The 19,810-nt window shown below is 34.9% G+C and overlaps 1 protein-coding gene and 1 long non-coding RNA gene across 17 annotated transcripts in view; one reads left to right on the plus strand and one right to left on the minus strand.

Moving 5' to 3' along the window:
• Nucleotides 1-19,810, minus strand: part of TRDN (triadin) — a 486,197-nt gene that overhangs the window by 191,251 nt on the left and 275,136 nt on the right. For all 16 annotated transcript variants that reach the window (XM_073219550.1, XM_073219549.1, XM_073219542.1 and 13 more), the window contains 2 exons: nucleotides 16,919-16,978; nucleotides 16,080-16,139 (listed from right to left, as the gene is read on the minus strand). In XM_073219550.1, coding sequence (XP_073075651.1) covers nucleotides 16,080-16,139; nucleotides 16,919-16,978 — 120 coding nt within the window. The remainder of the gene's footprint in view (nucleotides 1-16,079; nucleotides 16,140-16,918; nucleotides 16,979-19,810) is intronic.
• Nucleotides 16,995-19,810, plus strand: part of LOC118967503 (uncharacterized) — a 38,613-nt gene continuing 35,797 nt past the window's right edge. Inside the window, exon 1 of the long non-coding RNA XR_005054595.2 lies at nucleotides 16,995-17,756. This is a non-coding gene — a long non-coding RNA (uncharacterized lncRNA). The remainder of the gene's footprint in view (nucleotides 17,757-19,810) is intronic.

Consider the following 19,810-nt stretch of genomic DNA (forward strand, 5'->3'; position numbering starts at 1 on the left):
AGAAATAAAATTGAAAATACTTCTTTGACAGAAGATGCTTCCTTTATTCAACTAGCATATTCAGCATCTGTTTTACACTGGCATTATTCTACATGCTAGATATTCAGTGTTAAACAAAACAAATATGTTCTTCCTCACTTTTCTTTTTTAACCGAGAGACAACCTGATTAATGAAGAAACCACATTAAAAATTAATGAAAAAAATTTAACTGTTGCTAACAAATGGGAAAAAGGAAATATTCTTTGGGTCCCCCACAAAATTATTTAAATTAACATCAACTTAACCAGTCAACTTAAATGCTGACATGAAAACAAGTGTTTTTAAAAGTTGTCATGAGAGGAAGAAATCCATATCCCTCTGGCTCTTTTGTATTCATTTACTAACATTCTTCTAGTTAAAAATGAGGAAAAAGCATTTGAAGAAACAGAAATTCTTTGGGGAATTTTATCTGCTACTAAACAGCCCTTTAAATAAGTACTAACATGTTTTCTTTCCCTTGCTCTGAACCTCATTTGCCATACACTGTGTCAATTTTCTCTATAATGTTTTAAAGAGTTATTTCCTCCAGATGTGTTATGTTGGATAATACACTTTTTACCTTTCATCAGTACTATTTTAATAGATTTGAACTCTATGCTATTTATTAAAATAGCTTTCTAACTAGTATATCTCTTGGTCTCTCCTGACAAAATACTTGCAAGTGGATATTTTCAAGCATATGCACATGATCATATCAATTCCTTGCTTTTACAGATTCAGTGTCCACATCCCCACTATCAGCCAAATTCAGTGTAAATTACCTAAATGTGCCCTCAAAGGTAATCAGGACCAACTGTCTTTCCAAAAGTCTATCCTCCTTCTACCTAATCAATGTTGTTGTCTCAGGGGAACTAAGCTGCTGGACATCCTTCTCACCTACAATGTGACCCAGTTTGACCAATCAGAATATTCCCCAGGGAATCTGAGTTACATATTTTTCCTTGGGATTCAGTAAAGACTGTGTAAGCCCGAAGTTTGCAAAAGTAATTTTGCTTCAGATCATAGAGAGATTACATGAGACTGTAGGCATGCAATAAGCTTCTGGGAAATGGAAAAGAAATATCAAGAGGGAAAGTCATGACAATATCCTTGACTCCTCCTACTGAGACTCCCAGAGAGAGTAATTCAATAAATTTATTTTTTAAACTCGTTTGAGTTGAATTCATCATGATGAATCAAAGAACTAAAATATTCTCTACAAAATAGTGGGCTCTCCAGATATTTTAAAAATAACTGATGACGTCTCCATGATCTTCAAATGAAGACTGTAATAGCAAATCATCATTGTTCACAATTTACACAGAGTAATTTAAGGTAAAATAGTTGAATGAAATTGTGCAAGATTATATAACAAGATTTAGACCTAACAAAAGAAGCATTTGATGTCTTCAATATCTACTACTTAAGGCTAACTTCTCGATTACAAGCTTCTACAATTATCTTATGTTTATCTTAATAATGATAATTACCATAGGTTTTAAATCCCTTGGATCTCTAATTAATTTACTGAAGATTATGACAGAATATGGGTTTTCAAGGGGCTGCAGGGAAAAAAACAGAAAAAAGGTATAACAGGAATAATTTATGGATTACCATGTAACAAAAAGAATAGTGGACTCCTTCTCATTACAATTACTAGAGAAGCTAATAATGTAACAGCCTTATGGGGCTGTTGTGTTGTCTCTAATTTGTCTTGGGCTGACTCACTGTGTTTATTAATAGTTTGGAAGGATAAACATGTTGTTAATTTTATACTCTAGCTATAAAATGCCATCTTTTTAAATTGAAAGTCAAAAAGGAAAGCAAGTTTAAACTCAGGATAAAATTAAAAGAATCGTTTGGGTTTTGTTCTCTATTTTTTGTATAGAATAAAGCAAATGAGAGTCACCCCTGCTTTTAGCTTTTAGGAATGAAATTTCTTAATTGCACTAATATAATGTTTTTGGGAAGCAAGTGCTGAATTGACAAACACAGTTTCCTTTCTAAGTCTGAATTTATGTATCACAGGTTACCATGTAATGGAATCCATGAACAAATATCAAAGAATCATTGTGCTAAGAATTTATACAGCAAGATGAGATTCATCAAAATCTTTGATAAAATTTGTTATCTACCCCCACACTTTAATAGTTTTTAAATTGTTGTAAATATTCTGAACCTGTGTGGAGATTTCATTTGGTAATAAAGATTTAGGTTGGAAATGACAGAATCCTAGCATAAACTAACTTGGAAAGAGGAATTATTTGTGAGGTAACCTAATGGCAAAAGGGCATGGGGATGATAGTGTCCAGAGATACTCGGATTCTAGGTTTGAAGTACTATTAAAATGCTACCTTCATCCTTTTGTCTGCTTCTACATATCAGCGCTACTTTCCAGACTGGCCATCACAACAAGGGTATAAACATTACCAATAGCATTTCCTGGGCTAACATTACTTAATTTCACCACCTATGAAGAAACTGCTTTTCTCTTATCCTTTTGAAAAACTACAAGGCTCCAGCCCAACTTGGGTTATGTAGCAGATGGATCAGTGATGATGATTTGAACCCCCTCTTGAGCCATGAGACTGGAATTAAAGGGAAGAGCCATACACCAAATGTGCAGAACAAGAAGGAAAACAAAGTACCAGAGGGAAACATTTTAACTGTCTACTTCCAGTTTTTCTCAATACAGTTTTTATGGCAAGAATATAGAAGTTTTTAATTCTAATTATAGTATATAGCATATGTATATACTCCACCTATCTGGATTCAATGGTGCAGTTTATGGATACTTTATGCCTAGTATTACCAATGCATCAAACTGAATGAAAACTGCCTTCCAACCTCCCTGCCCTGCCTTGTCTTCCTGTTCCTAGTTAGTGATTCTTGTCTACTTCTTTCATGCTGACTTTTTCACACATTCATGCCTTCATACCAAGGCTAAGTCCTTTCACAGCAACAATTTTATAACAGAGTTGAAATGGTGGCTTTTTTCACATGTATTCCATTTTTAGAAGCTCTCTACACACAAGGAAGAATAACTCATACGTTAATTAGCTTCTGTCTGTGGTTTTATTAAAACTACTTGCCAGCTAAAGACCTCACACATTGATTATAGCTGTCATTTTGATAAAATTTGAGTGAAACTCTAATTCAGTTGAAACATCATATTAAAATTTGCATATACTTGTGAAATCTAAATGCTGAAACTATGGTTTTCTATTGGAAATGGAAGAAGACATTTGTTCAAAAAAACAAATTATTAGAGATGTCATGAACATTTGGTTAGAAACTGTTAATCACCTTGCTGGCATGAGAAATGCTGCTTGGGAGTTTTCTCCAGCCATCAGTTCATGAAGAGTCTTTTACATCATTGCACAGACCTTCAATTTTATTCTTAGTGAAATGGAAGCCTGTATGAATGTGGAAGCAGGTGGAGGTGGGATCTCCATCGGCCTAGGTGCCTGAGCAGCTATGAAGAGCAGATCCCCCCTGTAAAGTCATGATGCTCAAACTAGGGTAGTTCTTAAATACAGTGAGAAAGGATCAGCTACTGAACATATTTCAAAGGATGAAGGTGACAGGATTTAGTAATTGGTTGAGGAGAACTAAAGGATTCAAGGATGACTATGGAGATTTGAGCCAAAACAATAAATAAATAAATAAATAAATAAATAAGAATGATGTGATAACCAACTAATAATTAGAAAAAGCTGGTTATAGGCAGTACATTCTAGGGTGTGTATATATGTGAAGATTTGAGCTTGCTTTTTGTAAACCATATTAATTTGAGGATCCAATAGATATTTAAGTGGAGATGTGAAATAGGCAAGTAGATAGATGAATGTGGAGTTTAGGGAGACATCAGAGCTAGAGACATAAATTTGGGACTCATCATAAAGATGGTATGGGTAAAACTGTACTATTTCCAGAATCTCTCGCCTGGCTTTAGTGCATCTGTATATCAATAGGTGTTTCCAAGGAGTGGAGATATAGTCCATCTCCACATCGATAGATATTTAAAGAGGTCTAGAGAAGTGGTCCATCTACATATCAATAGGTAATTACAAGGGCATGAAAGAGTTTATATGGACCAGGGAGGTTGTGTGGAGCTCTCTTCTGCTGCAGCCTGGTCAAGAGAGAGACAGGACGACTGCTTGTAAGAAATAAATGGGTTTCTTAAACTTGATTTCTCCCTTTGACTGATTTCGGTTTCAAAGGTATTTTACCCTGGGATTTTTTCCCCAGAGTTACAGATGGTATTAAAGCAATGGGACTGTTTAAGGTCACACATGAAGTGAGTACAGAGAAAGAGAAAAGGTGTAGAATGGAGGAAACCAGCGAAAGAGACCAAGAAAGAGTGGCCAGATAAGTTAAAAGGAAGGAAAAGCTATGGCCCAATTGGCTGAGTGAAGAAGAAGAGATTGGCCGTCAAACGCTCTCGGAATTGAGAAATCACATTTGGGTTTGGTAAGGCAGAGGTCTGTAACGACTTTAATAAGAATTATGTGGGTACAAAAGCATGAGTACAGTGGATGCGTGAGAGGCTGGAAGGAGAGTGTAGACATAAAAAGTTTAAAGGGAATCTGAAAAACGGGATAGTAACTTGAGAAGCATGCACCATCAATAACAGGGCATATTTTTAATATATAAGAGATGGTATAGCGTATCTTATGCTGCTGGGAATGACCAGTAGAAGAAGACCACTGCAATTCTGCCTCCTGCAGAGAAGAGAATTGTTGGAGCAACATTAGCAGACAGGGATAGCATATTGTACACAAGTGCAAAGGCTGTTCCTCTAAGTAGGAATATTTTAACTACAACACTGTACTGCACTCATCCCAGAAGGAAGAAGATATAAGGAGACAGATGAAGTATGTTAGCGGATTCAATGGTCCGTACTCATGAGTGCTCTCCTCTAATTTTTATTTTCTTAGGGGACTAAGAAGCAAGGTATTCAGCTGATAGAGAAGAAGGGTGAAAGGTGAAGGAGAATTGAAAAAGGGGGAACAGTTTGTAATCAGTAGTCTCAGAAAAGAGAGAGTGAACTATTAGGATTCCATTCCTAAAGGGAAATAGAATCACGGGGCAGCACAATTTCAAGAGTCAGCATTTACTCAACAAATGTCCACTTATCCTGTGTAGCATGAGAAGCGCAGTAGAGCAGTAACAGAAAGCAGAGTAAATTCCTAGGAGCTCTGGAGCACACACCTATTGTTAGGGAGTAGAAGGCTCATGTATTTCAGCATATTGTAGTGGGAGACTTGTTTCACATTCAATGCCATGGCCATCTTCTCTTTTCTCTTTCTCCCTCTGCCCTCTGATTGTATAATTCAGGTAGGTACTCTCCTACACATCAGCACTGAGTCTTTCAGGACCACTATTTTTCTCTACCTCTGCATTTGCCTTTGCATTTGTTCATCTTTTTTACATTGCATCCTAAGATTAATATAGCTGACAGGATAGAGGCAATGACTAACATAATTGCTACACTATTTTTTCCTGAGACAAATTATTTTTTGAAGAAAAAAAAGCTTCTTTTAATTAGAGATGTCTAATATAAGCTCCTTCATGCCTCCTTCAATTAAACAGGCACATTTCCTAAAACATAATCACAATTCGTATTTTTAAGCTTGAAAACTTTTGTTGTCTGAAGGCTTCTCCGTCTTTTGCACCATAAGTAATTGTTACACTGTCCCTCCTTCCTTGAGCTTATTGTCACTGGGATTTTTGTACTAAAGTGCCTTAAGATATTATTTTACCCTAAGGGCAACTAATCATTATTCCATATTTATACAATACATTGTATTTCTTTTTTCCTGTTGTCCTGGTTTATACAGACATCAGTAACATTCTTTGATTAGAATCATAATAATGTTTAATGCTGTAGTAGACAGTCAGGAGAGAGTGTGAATTCAGATTATATACAGTGGACATTTACTATGATCTCATTTTCTGGAATCAACTGTTAGTGAGACTTTTTTTTTTCTTCATAACTAACCAACTAGGAGAGTTTGACAAATGGCAAAATTTTAAACCATGATAATAAAAACCTTAAGTTCAAAGGTTAGATGATCCAGACATCAGTTTCATTTAGCCTGATGTTTAATTTTTGGGAAAATAAAGTCTAATAAGTCTCCTTAGATTTCATAGTCATTTGTCTTACAGGATTTACCTCCGCAAATCGCAATGAGAGTCCCACTATTCTACTTGAACACATGGATGGTAGACTTCTCTGACTGAAAAGATTTTCTACATAATTTTGAATGTCTCATATCTTCCTTTAACTTCAACCATTGAGTCCTAATTTTCAAGAGGAAATAAAGTGTAAGTCTACACCTACCTAGGAGGGTACATCGGTGTTATGAATGAATGTGGCTTTGATGGATTCCCTGTTTTATCATTTCCATTTCACATTTTCAAAGTGCTATCTTCTGAATGTAATGGGGTTAGATTCAAAAGATCTTTTCTAAAACTAAAGGCTTATCTAAGTAAAATTCTAATGCTAGGAAGAACAGTGGAAAGATTTCACTCTATACTTTAGACAGTAATTTAATTAATGAAATCTACAATTTCATTTGCTATTGTTGGCCACACTACATTATCCTATGTTGAGTTGTATTTCTAAAATACTCAAGTACTCTCTCCATGCATGGCAACTAAAAAAGTTGTCCCTTCCTCTATTCTGAAAAGAAATTTTAAAAATTAAATTCACCCATACTTTTCTAACTAGAAGTAAACTCTTCAGGAGAACATTTATGTTTTTTTTTTTCCCCATGTAGTAACTACTCCATTTGATTGTTGTTTAGTACCCCAATTTAGCTTTGAGGAAATCAATCTTCTTCCCCTTCTAATTTCAGTCCAAATATCTTGGACAAAGTTCATTTAATTGTTCTGCTGAAGGGATAGGACTTAAGGCCTAAGCTAAAACATTTTGCTCTGTTACTCTTACAATGGTTAGTTCAGGAATGGGTCCGTAAAGACCCATATGACTCAATCTAGGTTTTCTGTTTGAAATCCCAGGAAGCTGATCTAGTCTCCTTTCTATAGGACATGAGCATGTAGGGCAGGCTGCCCTTGATACGGCCGATTGGCAGCTGCATGAGCCAAAGAAGCAGGGTCTAAACATGGAGAAAGACCCCTGGGTCAAGCCGAACTTGAAGAACCTTTACTCCAGAAGTATAATTGGATAAATCAATAAATTCCCTATTTTACATGGTCGGCCCCTTGTGAGGACAAGTTGCCTTCAGTGATAAACCAGTGTTAAAATTTTCTGGGTTCTAGTCTCCACCCTGTTTAAAAATGTTAAAAGGATCTACGTCACATGTCTTCTGCTGTAGGTGGCATTCTTGTTCTAAATCTCTAAATTCTAAATTTGCCAACCTATCAGAAAAGAGAAACAGTTCCTATGCTCATACCTTGATCTTGGTGTGAGCTCTTGTATATGCCTTACTGTGGTAGTGTTCACAGTGTACTGAAAGCGTTGATTTGCCTCTTTCCTAAGGTCTTTGAGAAAAGGTATTGTGTCTTTTAGACAATCCATTTCCAATGTTTAGCAGATTTCCTTGCAGATACTATGCACTTATAAAATATTTGTTGAGTGAATGAATGAAGGAAGCATAATTTCTACAGAAAAAAAAATGAATATGACTCATAGTATATTTTCTTTATTTCATTCCTACATGCCCATACCTGTCTACAATAGGACCTCAAAGGAATTTGGGGAAAAAGAAAAGAAAGAAAAAAGAGAGGCACTAAAGCAATCTACAATCAGCATTTCCTAAAGCTGGAAAAAATGTTTGCAAGTTACAAAAGACAGTGAGTTTTCAGGTGAATTTTGTAGTGCCTTTGCTCTGTTACTAACTGGTGACCATGGTCAAGTTACTTACCACACCAATCCTGGGTTTTTCTTTCTATGAAATGGGCTCTATAATATCTTCCTTAAGGATTGTAAGGATTAAATGAGAACACTGAATAAATGTTAACTGTCATTGTAATTACTTTAACAGTTCTTGATAAAAAGACTATATATTGACACAATTTGTTAAGTCATTTTGAAATCAGTTTTTGGTATCCTTAGAAAGGACAGAATTGAGGAAAATATTATTTTGAGTTTTTAAGCTTTACTTTCACTGAAAGAAATATCTTATAGATTTTAAGATACATAATTAAAACTTTTTAGAGTATATTTTACATCTATATGCATGTATCTCAAACACAAGGAAAACACTTCATTATTCCCCAACAAATTGCTCAAAATCATCCCATGTTTTTAAACAACAAGAAAAAAAAACCTGTGTCTGACATCTCACTCCCTTTACTACTATGCATTATCTTCTCATTAAAATTTAATTTTTTCATAAAATAATTCATTCTGAATATAAACTTCAATTGAAATAATTTAACTAGTATGGGTATAAGGAATACAGAAAATATAGTTACTGATCCTTCCTGATATGTATTTCAGTCATCTTTGTTTAAAGTATTTCACAAAAATAGAACCCAACTCTCTCATACTCAAATTTAGGCTTATTTTGTTTCCAGCTTCAGTGGGAAGGTAGTTTTCATTCTGTATAATAAACATTGAAAAGATTACAAATAGTTATTTGTATGCTTGTACTTTTATTTCAGGCCTAAGTAAGTTTTAATGTGAAAGTTTTCCCTTTCTGAAAAATTTAAAATGTATTTTAAATTACTTTTTAAACTAAAATACCTTTACTTCATTTTTGCATTGAACCCCACCATACTTTGTATTGTCAAAAGCTAGAATATGGAGGATTAGCTGAGAGATGCCATAGTGTGCCTTGATGTTAATTCCCTCTCACCTTTTCTGAAGCAGTTTACAATCTACATGGCTAATCCAGATGTGACATAAGAGGGAATCAAAAATATTGTTAAATAACACATCAGCAAGTTTCCTGTATTTGTTCCCTTACAAAATTCCTTACTTTCAAGAGAATAAGCAACCATTGTTTTACATGATTTCTATGATTACAAAACACTTGAAAATATATTCTTTTGCCTTCAAAGCAATTCAAGTATTGTAAATGTTTTTAATATAGTCAACCTACTATTATCTGAACTCAGACTTGCAGTTTAATCTACCTGGGAACAAAAAGCTATCTTGGAAAGAATTTACTGTTGCCCTGTAATTATGGAGCACCCCCGCTAAATCAAGGATGGGAATTACTGATTAGGTCATGTCCTATTTGTGCCAGCTTTCCAAATTTACCTGAATGAACATATGCTTTAGTAATTTCATCTAGGACATATATTAATATAACAGCCCAATTCACTCAGAAGTGTGAGAAGTATCTTGATATTAACTGGTAGATTACTACAAATTTTGTAGAATACTGAAAAAAAAAAATTATTGATTCCAAAGAGTTCAACTAATAATATGAAGCTGGTTCATTTGTCAAATCTTGCCCAAATACATATGGAGAAAATATGAAATTCAAATATAAAGTAACTTTCTAAAGCCAACTGCTTTTCAACTAGAGAGAAAGTGATGGAGTGAACATAAGAAGCTCAAAATAATCTTTTTATAATCTTCTCAAAATACAGTCTTGGAAAAAGAAGGCTGCTCTTTTGAACTGAAACTTACCTCTTGAATACATATAAAAGATACTATATAGTATCTTGCCTAATATTTGTACAAATAAGGTACTTTTAATTACATAAAATGTATTTTAGTGGCCTGTAATATGCCTTGTAAATTATTTTGAGCTATAGTAGCTAGAAAACCTGGAATGAAAGATTTATAATGTAAAATAGATGCTGTTCTATGGTTGGCATAAATTTAATGATATACAAAGCTATAAGCTTCTGTAGAGAATTCTTTGTAATTTCTCAGTGACAAAAGCAGATCTTATGTAGAGAAATTAAATAGCCAGAGATTTTAGTTTGTGCAGAATTGAATAGCATTTACTCCATACAATAATGGAAAATACTGTATGGCAATAGGTATCCTTTAAAGCAGCACAAGCCTTATCAGCTTCAGTGGATTAATCTTATCTGGTCAATTTATTGCCTCCAGATTTGATGTAAAGTTCTAATGGCTTTTTTATCTGAATGAATGCTTCTTTAAAAACATGGAAGTACATTTCATAAATTTACCTTTTGTCCCTGAAGGAACATCCAACACATTTTGATATGTCTTCTAAAAAACTAAGGCTTTAAACTCAGAATGTAGTTACTATTGGAGTTTTAGTTTTTATCACCAGCCATCTAATTTTCTATTGTTTATCTTGCAAATACACGCCTCTCTTTATAAGGCAATCTAGATAGATCTCCCTTTATCACTTAAAAACACCAGTTTTTTATTATTGGAACACCTATGGTATTATCTCCAAAAAAAAACACAAAAAAACAAATCAGACATGAATTCTACCCTTGATGATCCCTTCAATTTCCACTTAGACCCCATCCTTTGAGCATCAGATCCATCAGGCTTTAAATTCACCTCCTAAAGCTAAACTAAAAAACTCTTTACTCCTAATACAGCCACAAAATCACTACTTATTCTCCATTTTGCATATCAATTCCGATCTGGCTTTATTCCTTCATTCTGTAGAAACTGCTCTTGTCTCTTCTACCTTCATGTCACAACATCTAAGTAATATTCACAAAGTTGATAACTTCTTGCTACTTAAAACATCCATTCCCTAAAGTCTCTAATACCAAACTCTTGCTTTTCCTTTAACCCTCCAACAATTCCTTTCAGCCTCTTTTGCTTTGTTTTCCATTATCTAATCTCTAGGTGGTGAAATTCCTAAGCCTTGATTTTGTATTTTATTCTCTTTTTCTTTTGACACAATCTCTGGGTAATCTCATCTATTCCCAGGGCAATAATTAAGATCCATATGAATTACTGTATTGTTAGCTTCACTTCAGACTCTCCTTTGAGTTCCAAATCTTTATACCTAACTGGCTCAGCAGAGCATATGGGTTGTGGAGCCACGTCGCCAGGGTTCAAATCCTGGTTCTGACATTTACTGTATGACCTTGAGCAAATTACTTAAACTCTCTGTGTCTTAGGTTACTGAATTTTATAATGAAGATTTTAATAGCTTATTTCTTGATTTATTATAAAGGTTTAATGATTTCATGTTTGTAAAGCACATAAAATAGTTTCTGATGCAAAATTTTCATGATGCATAAAACAATGTTTAATGGGTTAGTATTTGTAAAGTACATGAAATAGTTTCTGATGCAAAATTTTCATGATGCATAAAACTTAACGTGAAACTTAACGTACTCAAGAGGAAATGGTAGATTGTTTCCATCATAGCTGTTTTCCATCTAGGTTTCCTTGCCTCAGTAAATGACACCATCTTTTAGTTGGCTTATCTCTTCTCTTTTCTCCCTCTAACCCAAAATCCAAATGAGAATACACACATTAAATATAAATCAGAATGTATTTTTCCACTGCTAACACCTTTTAAGAGTTTTCCATTAGACTTTTAAGAAATCCCAACACCTACCTGTGTTCCTGCATATTCTACCCCTTATACTTCCTATTATATAAATTGTACATATTCACATCATACACATACACACACACACCTACACACACATCATATTCACACATCACACAAAGATGCATACATCAATGGCTAGATTCTTCCAATATATCATATTTCAATTCAAGTGTTGTTTCTGAAAGGTCTGCTCTAACAAGCTTATTTATCTAAATAGCTCCTTATTTCTACCCACTGTTTTCTCTTTGTTTCCATTGTTTCCATTTTCTGCTTCAAATTTATTTCCTCCATGGCCCCTACACTCAGTTGTACTTATGGACATTAAGCCTACTAATTCACTATGTGCCTCCCTTACCAAACTGCAAGTTCTATTAGGGCAGAGCTTTTGCCCATTTATCCACCTCTGTGTACTCAGCACTTGGTACAAGTCTTGATATATTGTAGGCATTAAGTATTTCCTGCAACAATGTATGCAAGAGTGAATGAGTGAACTTTTCTTTTGCTAGCAGCTTATTTCAGAAAAGCTAGTATGTTTTTTTCAGGATCCTTCTTGTAATTTATACTTCTAATCAGATAATTCTTCAACAGAAATCGTATTGCAAAGTAAGATAATGAAATGTCATTTTGTAACATTATCAGTTACTGTATCAAAATTATCTTCATTATGAATAGGCTTGTAACACATGGGGGTAAGGAATTTAAGTCCAAAAAGTTAATAATAATTTATAATGCTAGAAAAGCTAACCTGGGAGAAATGAAGCACCTTAGTTTTGTCCTTATTTGTATGTTGGTCTATAGTTTCCCCAGGTTATAATTGTTTCACTACACCAAAAAGTAGCTTGTTAATTTTTTTAACCATTACGATCTCATCAAGCACCAAGAAAATTATTTCCTCAAAAACATCACCCCTGTGGAATTAAAAAAGGAAAAATAGCCATGCTTCTTTTATCTACAGTTTAGCCTCTTTCAACGTCCATTCCACCCTCCTTCCAGGGGGAGAAATTGGAATGCCGAAAGCCAGCATCTTCCAGACTCACTTGCTGCATTATCCCCACCTTTTCTATGCCCCACAGGAGACTGAAAAGCAGAAATTGTTTTGACGAAGAAAATCACTTTGATGTGAGTAAGTTGCTGAGACTGATCTCAAGGTTCCCAGTATCTAGTCTGTGGGTGTGAAGAGGCAGCTGTAGAGGCAGCATTGACAGAAAGACCAGCTTCCTGACCAGCTGGTGGGCCACTTGCTCAGTAATCCACAGGAGCCCTTGATTTCCATTCTTCCGGTCTTTCCAACAATTGTTTGCATCTAGTTCTGCATATCGACACCCTTCTGTTTATATTTGCTAGAGTGATTTGTGCATCTAGCAATGAAGTCTGATATAAGCATAGGGAGATGTTTTTAAAAAGTTTTTATTTCCTTTCTCGATTGTTTTTTTTCAAGGTAATTCTTCAGGCTCAAACATACTTGATAGTATAAAAAGACGCTGTTCTTTTTCATTTCAAATAATATTTTTTTTTAAGTGGCAAATATTTGTTACTTTTTTCACCATGCAAAAGTTCAAATACATACAAAACAAGAAATTATTATTGTGAACCTCGATGTACCAAATACCCAGGTTCAACCACTATTTTGTGGACTGGCAATTTTATATCATATTAAACCCCATGCACATTTTCCCTAATATAGATCATTAGCAAAGTGTGATTTACCAGTCTCATGAAGTAGAGGATCATTTATCAGAAAATAAAATTTAAGTCTCAGGTTCATTTGCATCTACAAATAATAAAATATAAATGTAATAAAATAAAATAGCAATATAACATAAACATTTGTTATATAAACATAAATAATATACAAGTTAATACAAATAAAATAAAACATCAGATAAAACACATATATTAAATAAGTATGAGAGCATATCATGTCTGTAAATTTGCTACTATTTGGGGCTTGGGGATGGAGTAGAGATATCATATGCCCTGCCATATTCCTCTATTTAAGGAAAAAATGACATATGTGCCCCAGCTCTTCAAGATTTTGGGTTATTCTCAATTTCTCTCATTTCTAGAAATTTTTAGTATTTTCATAAGTTTCAAACTGGCTGTTTTTAAACCATATTGCTCTGATAGGAAAACATAGGCTAGAATTATTAAACATAAAAATAAACATGTTTATAAACCAGCACTAATTGAATCTCTGTCTTATCTCCCACTCTCCCTGACTACCAACACACACACACACACACACACACACACACACACACACACACGCACACGCATATACACACACACACATACACACACAATTTTGAGTATTTGGGGGCTAAGAGCTTGTAAATAAACCATTTATGTATATTGCCATCAGGCAGTTGAGCTGATTTGTACGAGCCAAGAGTATTTTACGTGGTCCAAAGTAAAAATGACAGGCATGCAGAACACTGGCTCCAAGAAGGGCAAACTTGTCTTTTAGCACTAGCTCAGCAGCCTTCCCCAGATGTGCTGAGCGATCACCCAGCTCAGCTTCTGCTTCAGTGCATGAGCGCTGGCCTCATAGGAAATGATATTGGCAAAATCAGTTCTCTTGTCAGTAGTGCACAACCTCACTTTGACATGACTGCTGGGCTAATAACACAGGTCTCCCAGTAGCATAGAAATATCAGATCATCCCATCACTCACTGCACATAAACGTGTTACCCTTCCCTCAAAACTAAAACCAAAATAACAACCACAAACACACCATTGAGTTCTGCAAGAAGTATTTTTTCTGATGGCTGTTTGCAAACATATGACAAATACTTTGACGATTACAATTCAAAACTTTCTTCTGCAAATACTTTGGCAAAACCAGTGCCCCAGAAAGAACCTTGTTTTCCCTTAGTGCCTAATCATATCACTCTTACAGATACACTGACCAAAGCAACCAGTTTCTTGGTGTCATTATATAATCAGAATTGTGTTTTCCTTTCTTGAGATAAGATATATATTTTACCAGGGAAACAGAGAAAGCTATAAATCAAACAAACTGAGTGAATGATCAGTCATACACTAGACTCTACAATAATACATCCTTAATTATAAAAATTTGAATCCATGGTAATTGGCAATCAACTCTCAAACCCACAGAACATCTAGCTGTCTCTTTCTGGACATTTCATGAGCCATACAATTAAGCAGCTGTCAATATAATTTTTTTTATCCCACTAATAACATGATGTTAGGGATTCCCTGTAATTCTTAATTCCTACTTAACTAATGTCTAGTTTGGCATCCTGCGGTCTCTTTTTACAGAGTCCTTCACCACCACCTTTATTCCCCCACTAGCACTGTTACACCCTAGGAAGGGCAGGGTTTCACCAGTGCCAGCCAGCCGGGCCTACACTCTCCACATTATGTCCTATGTTGAAGCTCTCTTTTCAACCTTTCTCTCATTGAAGCTTCTATACCAACTTATTTTCTGGGGCATTGTTTCCAGGTAATTATCACACAGGGAAGATCTGGAAATCTTATTCACTTTAACTGCTAATAGCTGAGAGGAATTAATTTGTTACCCCATACACACAGGCCCTGAGAGATTTGCATTTTAATAGAGGACAATTCCTTCTAACTGAAAGGAAGGGTATATCTCTAATGGTAGAATTTCAAGCATCACCGACATTAATGAGGAAATATTTGGGGTGAGAACATTTATTACCAAACCATAATATTTGAGATGACTATCTTTTTCACCTCGACTTAAGCTTAACCTGAATAGAAGCCGATATTCAGATACCATGTTTGAAAAAGAATTAATGCAGAACTTAATGTAAAGCAAAATCCTAAGCTATTGAGCAACACTATTTCTTAAAAGGTTGCATTATTCTCTCAGCTTATCTTTGCAAAGTGATGTGATTATACCATGCAGCTCCTCTCAGTTCCATTATGTCTTCACCAAGGTGGCCTTAAAGTTCCCCGCAGCTTCCCTAAACTTTAAACAGGCTTCTTCTTAACCTTAGGCTCCTTACTTCTCCTTTCTAAGAATGTTTACTTTAGAAACCTTGTAACTGTAAATGTTTTCTCTGCTCCTTCGAGTTATTATCTCAAAAGTTACTATCTTTCTAAAAGCCTTTTTCCAGTTTTACAACCGGGAATGCTTTTCTCAAGGACCTGGGAGCCATCCCCTTGAAATGTAATCATCAAGAAAGATAGTAGCTCTACCTCCCAGTTTCTTGTCCCTAGTTGTAAAACTAGACTCTGTCGTGAAGATGACAGAAAGTTTACTTTTGCTTTGAGGAAGGCCAATTAGCAAACACATGTGGCCTTCATGCCCCACACCCCATTCTAGCTCTTAAAAACTCTCCTGCTTTTTGTTTCGGTAAAATTGTGTTCCGAATAAATTCTGATCTTTCTCTCCTATTGCAATAATCCTGAATAAAGTCTCCCTTGCTCATTTAACTTTGCGTACTGCAATTTTTTGCTATGACAGTGTGTACATGGACAAATTTAAGTACCTATATTAAATTTGTTTATATTACTCCAAGACTCTTTGATGCAATAAACATCCTGAACATAATCTGACTAAGGAAACAAAGCACAATACCTTTTTTTTTCACCTCAGTGACAGTTTCCTTCTCAGTTTTCTTTTTGACATCTTCTTTCTCTGATAATGAAATGAGAAAATGATAAGCCTCTATCTGTTTAATTCTCATAAATGTCCTTAAGGCATTCAGATATAGCACGGTCACAGCCATGGGCATGCCAAATCTGAGTTAACCAGCGCCTTCTTAACCGAGCAGTGGCTTTGGTGTGCTTTCTCTTCACAAAGGGAGTAAATTTTTGCTAAGGTCAAAAAAATCTCTCATGACAGTGGAAACATGAAATGGCATTATTAATTATGGTATAATTCAATAGTTTTTCTGAAGGACATTAAAAGGAATAAACTGAATGTGCCCTTGGCTATCAGACCGCTGGAAACATGTCAGAAGCTTGGAAATCGCGGGGACTCCCTTGGGACTTCAAATGCACGATTTGAAAACAACCATCTAAAAAGAACAAAAAAAGAGCAAAACAATCAACTAATTTCTACCTTAAACCTTCAATAAGTTGCTCTTCGGGTAGACATTTTTATTAAACTGAGTTGAACAGCAATCATTGTATTCGTATATGTAGTCAAGGAAAGTACTGAATTAGAGAGATGGAGCACCATGCCCAATAAAAACAAAATCAATCAGCAACAATTTTTAGAAATTATTGAGGCTTGAGTTTCCTGTTTAAAAATGTATCAGTCTCAACTTTATTTGGAATACATCTCAAGATGTTTGTTAATAACAATCACAAGAAAGTTATTAAGGAAATTTCTTTCCTAGAAAACTACAGGTTTACTGGCAGCATTACAAATGGGTATTAATAGATTAATGTGTTCGTTTTGTAGTTCCTTACCTTTCTTTTTTGTTTCTGAAGTCACTTTCTTCTCAGCTTTCTTCTTTTCCTCTTCTTTTTCTAGAGAAGAAATTGAAACTATTTCCTTCAGGAAAATTTAGTACAAAATGAAAACCAATATTTGAATGAAGGATCACTGTTGAGTCAGTTTTGAGTCAGTTCTGCCTCCAGATAGTTCTGTGACTTTGAGGAAGTGATTTAATCTCACTAAGCCTTATTTTCCTCATTTTTAAAATAATAGTACTTCTCTCAAAGTTATATAATGTTTACAAAACACTTTTGTCTGTGCCTGGCTCACAGTAAATGCATGAAATTGTAGGCTGCTAATATTGTTTACAAATAATTAATCATACGGGTTGAGCTTTCTGAACCAAACAATTGTTTGTCTAGTGCCTAAAGTAAGATATTAAAATCTAATTTCTGAGGAAAGATACTGCAGGTAAGCTTAAAAAATTATTATTTTGTTTTCTTTTCCTATGATCAGTTTCATTAGAAAATACACTAGGCCATTACTATCTATTTTCACTTAATTTTCTTTAAATCTGCTTCTCGTCAACAGGCATTTGGAGCCTGGTGACATTTGTCTGGCTCTGTGTTGGGGACATAACTTCCCCTGCCCTTTCTGAGTGGTGTATCAACGAGGCTGCTTAGACTGTCTTTGCACCCAAAGGTTGCAGTAAGTCTGGATGTCACATAAAACAATATGTGGTACCTCTAGACTTCTTTATGTAAGATATCTGTTTCACAGATCTAAAAAAACCTTGGTCTGAGGACAGAGGGAACTTCAAATGCCCAGCTGCAGCCATGTAACAACGGGACATTCCTGGACATTTCTCTGGTAAGTGTTCTCATTTCAAATAACAAAGTCATGTAGAAGTACAGACTTGTTGAAATGGAATATTCAGTGCTTTTAGGTTTGAGGCAGCTATAAGTACAGTTAATGTTGAAAACTGACTGATTTTTATCTTCAATTAGTAGTGCTATTTACCTGATAGTTGAAATACCATCCTCTTTGTCATTTGTCTTTCATTGCAAGTATAGATGCCAAGCTTTCAAAGATTTTCATTACCCAGAACTATTATGAGATTGTTGCTATGCTGAAGAAATCCAATGCATAGTTCTAGTATGAATGTTCAAGTTGCCTACTAATGACTGCATCTTATTAAATATGTGAATTAATTCAGCCCCTTAGGTATAGAGATATTTTACCGACAAGATCAAAGACAATACTTTCAGTGTTAGAAGTGTAATTTATGAAGAGCTCCCTTTCATGACTCCTAGAGTTAAGTTAGTGTTGTAGGGAGAAATATATTCACACTCTGTCTAAATGTGTCTACAGTGTACCGTTACAGCTCATCCAGTCAGAAGTAGAAAGTCCAGAAGTCAAATTTTGATAGTTTCAGAGTTAGAAAGAAACCAATTGAGTTCCACTTCGCCTTTTTCTAAAGGCTTATACATATTAAATATGCAAATCATGTTTAAAATTTGGAATAAAGATACTTTTAAGTATCATTACTTGCAACTTGTCTGGGAGAAATTTTGTGTAGCAAGGCATTTCCCATCTTAACTAAATAAACACATATGCCAGACAATTGAATTGGCATTTGCTAAATAATACCTTCTGATTCAAGTGCCAGAAAATGGGTTAATTAAAATATAGATTACTCTCAAATATTTCTTAGCCCATATCAAAAGTCAATGCCACAGTCACAATAAGATCATAACTCAGTGCACAAGTCTTTAAGATTCATAACAAATTAATGATGAATTAATATTTCATTTGAGTGTCTGCCAATTAGCCAATCTTTATTTTGAACTTCAGAATGAAAGTAAATATTTGAGGTCCTAAGACAGAAAACATTCTTTTCACTTTTTAAAAAAAGAATGCACTTGTGCAATAAATTCTACCCTTTAAATTAATATAGCTGGGATTTTATTGTAGTGGTATAGTATTCTTGCCTTAATTCAGATTAAATTAATGCTTCCATTACACACTCTGCCTGTGATTATGGCCATACACTGAGAGAGGCATGAAGAAGAGCAGAAGCCCACAAAAAGCAGGTATAAATAATGGACTTTAATAACATATTTATGAATTAGACCTTTAAGCTGTCATTACAGGACTTACTTTATTCATGGTGAATTCATTTAAAACATCAACTTCTGAAGATTCTGCATTTCTTCAAGTACTATTGTCTCTATTCTATAGGTGACTTGGCAGTGGTGGAATGAGTGGAATTATAAAAAACACAACAATTTAGTTATATCCTGCTTAGATATAAAAGTAACCGATGTTTTTTTTTTGTGAAAACTCTCCTGCTGACTTTCTCCTTCATCCACAATCAGCAGTGCTCTTCCCCTTTCACGTGACTCTGCACCTACATGTCCAATTTCCTCCTCACCCTCTTCCAAACTGTTTGCTGCTCGGTTTGTGACAGCTGCAGAAGAGTTAGAACATTTAATGTCATTGGTTTTCAGAGGGTTCACAATTAAATCTGTCTACAGAGATTCTGTCTACAGAGAAATCTTATCAGCGTACTGCCCTTCTCTGGCAAAAGTGCCATAAGCTCTGAAGTGATGGCTCTATCTGGCAGGGATCACAGGAAAGGCTGGTTGAGAGAGAAATCCTCTGCACAATGAGCAGCTCGAGCCACAAATATGTTATTAGCTTCTGCATAAATTAACATCAGATGAAAGAAAAATTAAAAGACTTACTTTTTTACTTTCTAAGCACTTACAATGGGCTTTTTCTCTTGCTTTTAAATGTTTTTATGCCATCTCAAAGCCAGAAAATGCACAATAGTTAATTATAATTGTAAAGCTTGCTGAGATGCCTGTTCTGAGCAAAACGAGAAAACAAATGCAAATGTTTCATTTTCATCTTAGGTTTTG

This window comes from Manis javanica, chromosome 13 (genome assembly GCF_040802235.1).
Source record: "Manis javanica isolate MJ-LG chromosome 13, MJ_LKY, whole genome shotgun sequence".
NCBI classification, from domain to species: domain Eukaryota; kingdom Metazoa; phylum Chordata; class Mammalia; order Pholidota; family Manidae; genus Manis; species Manis javanica.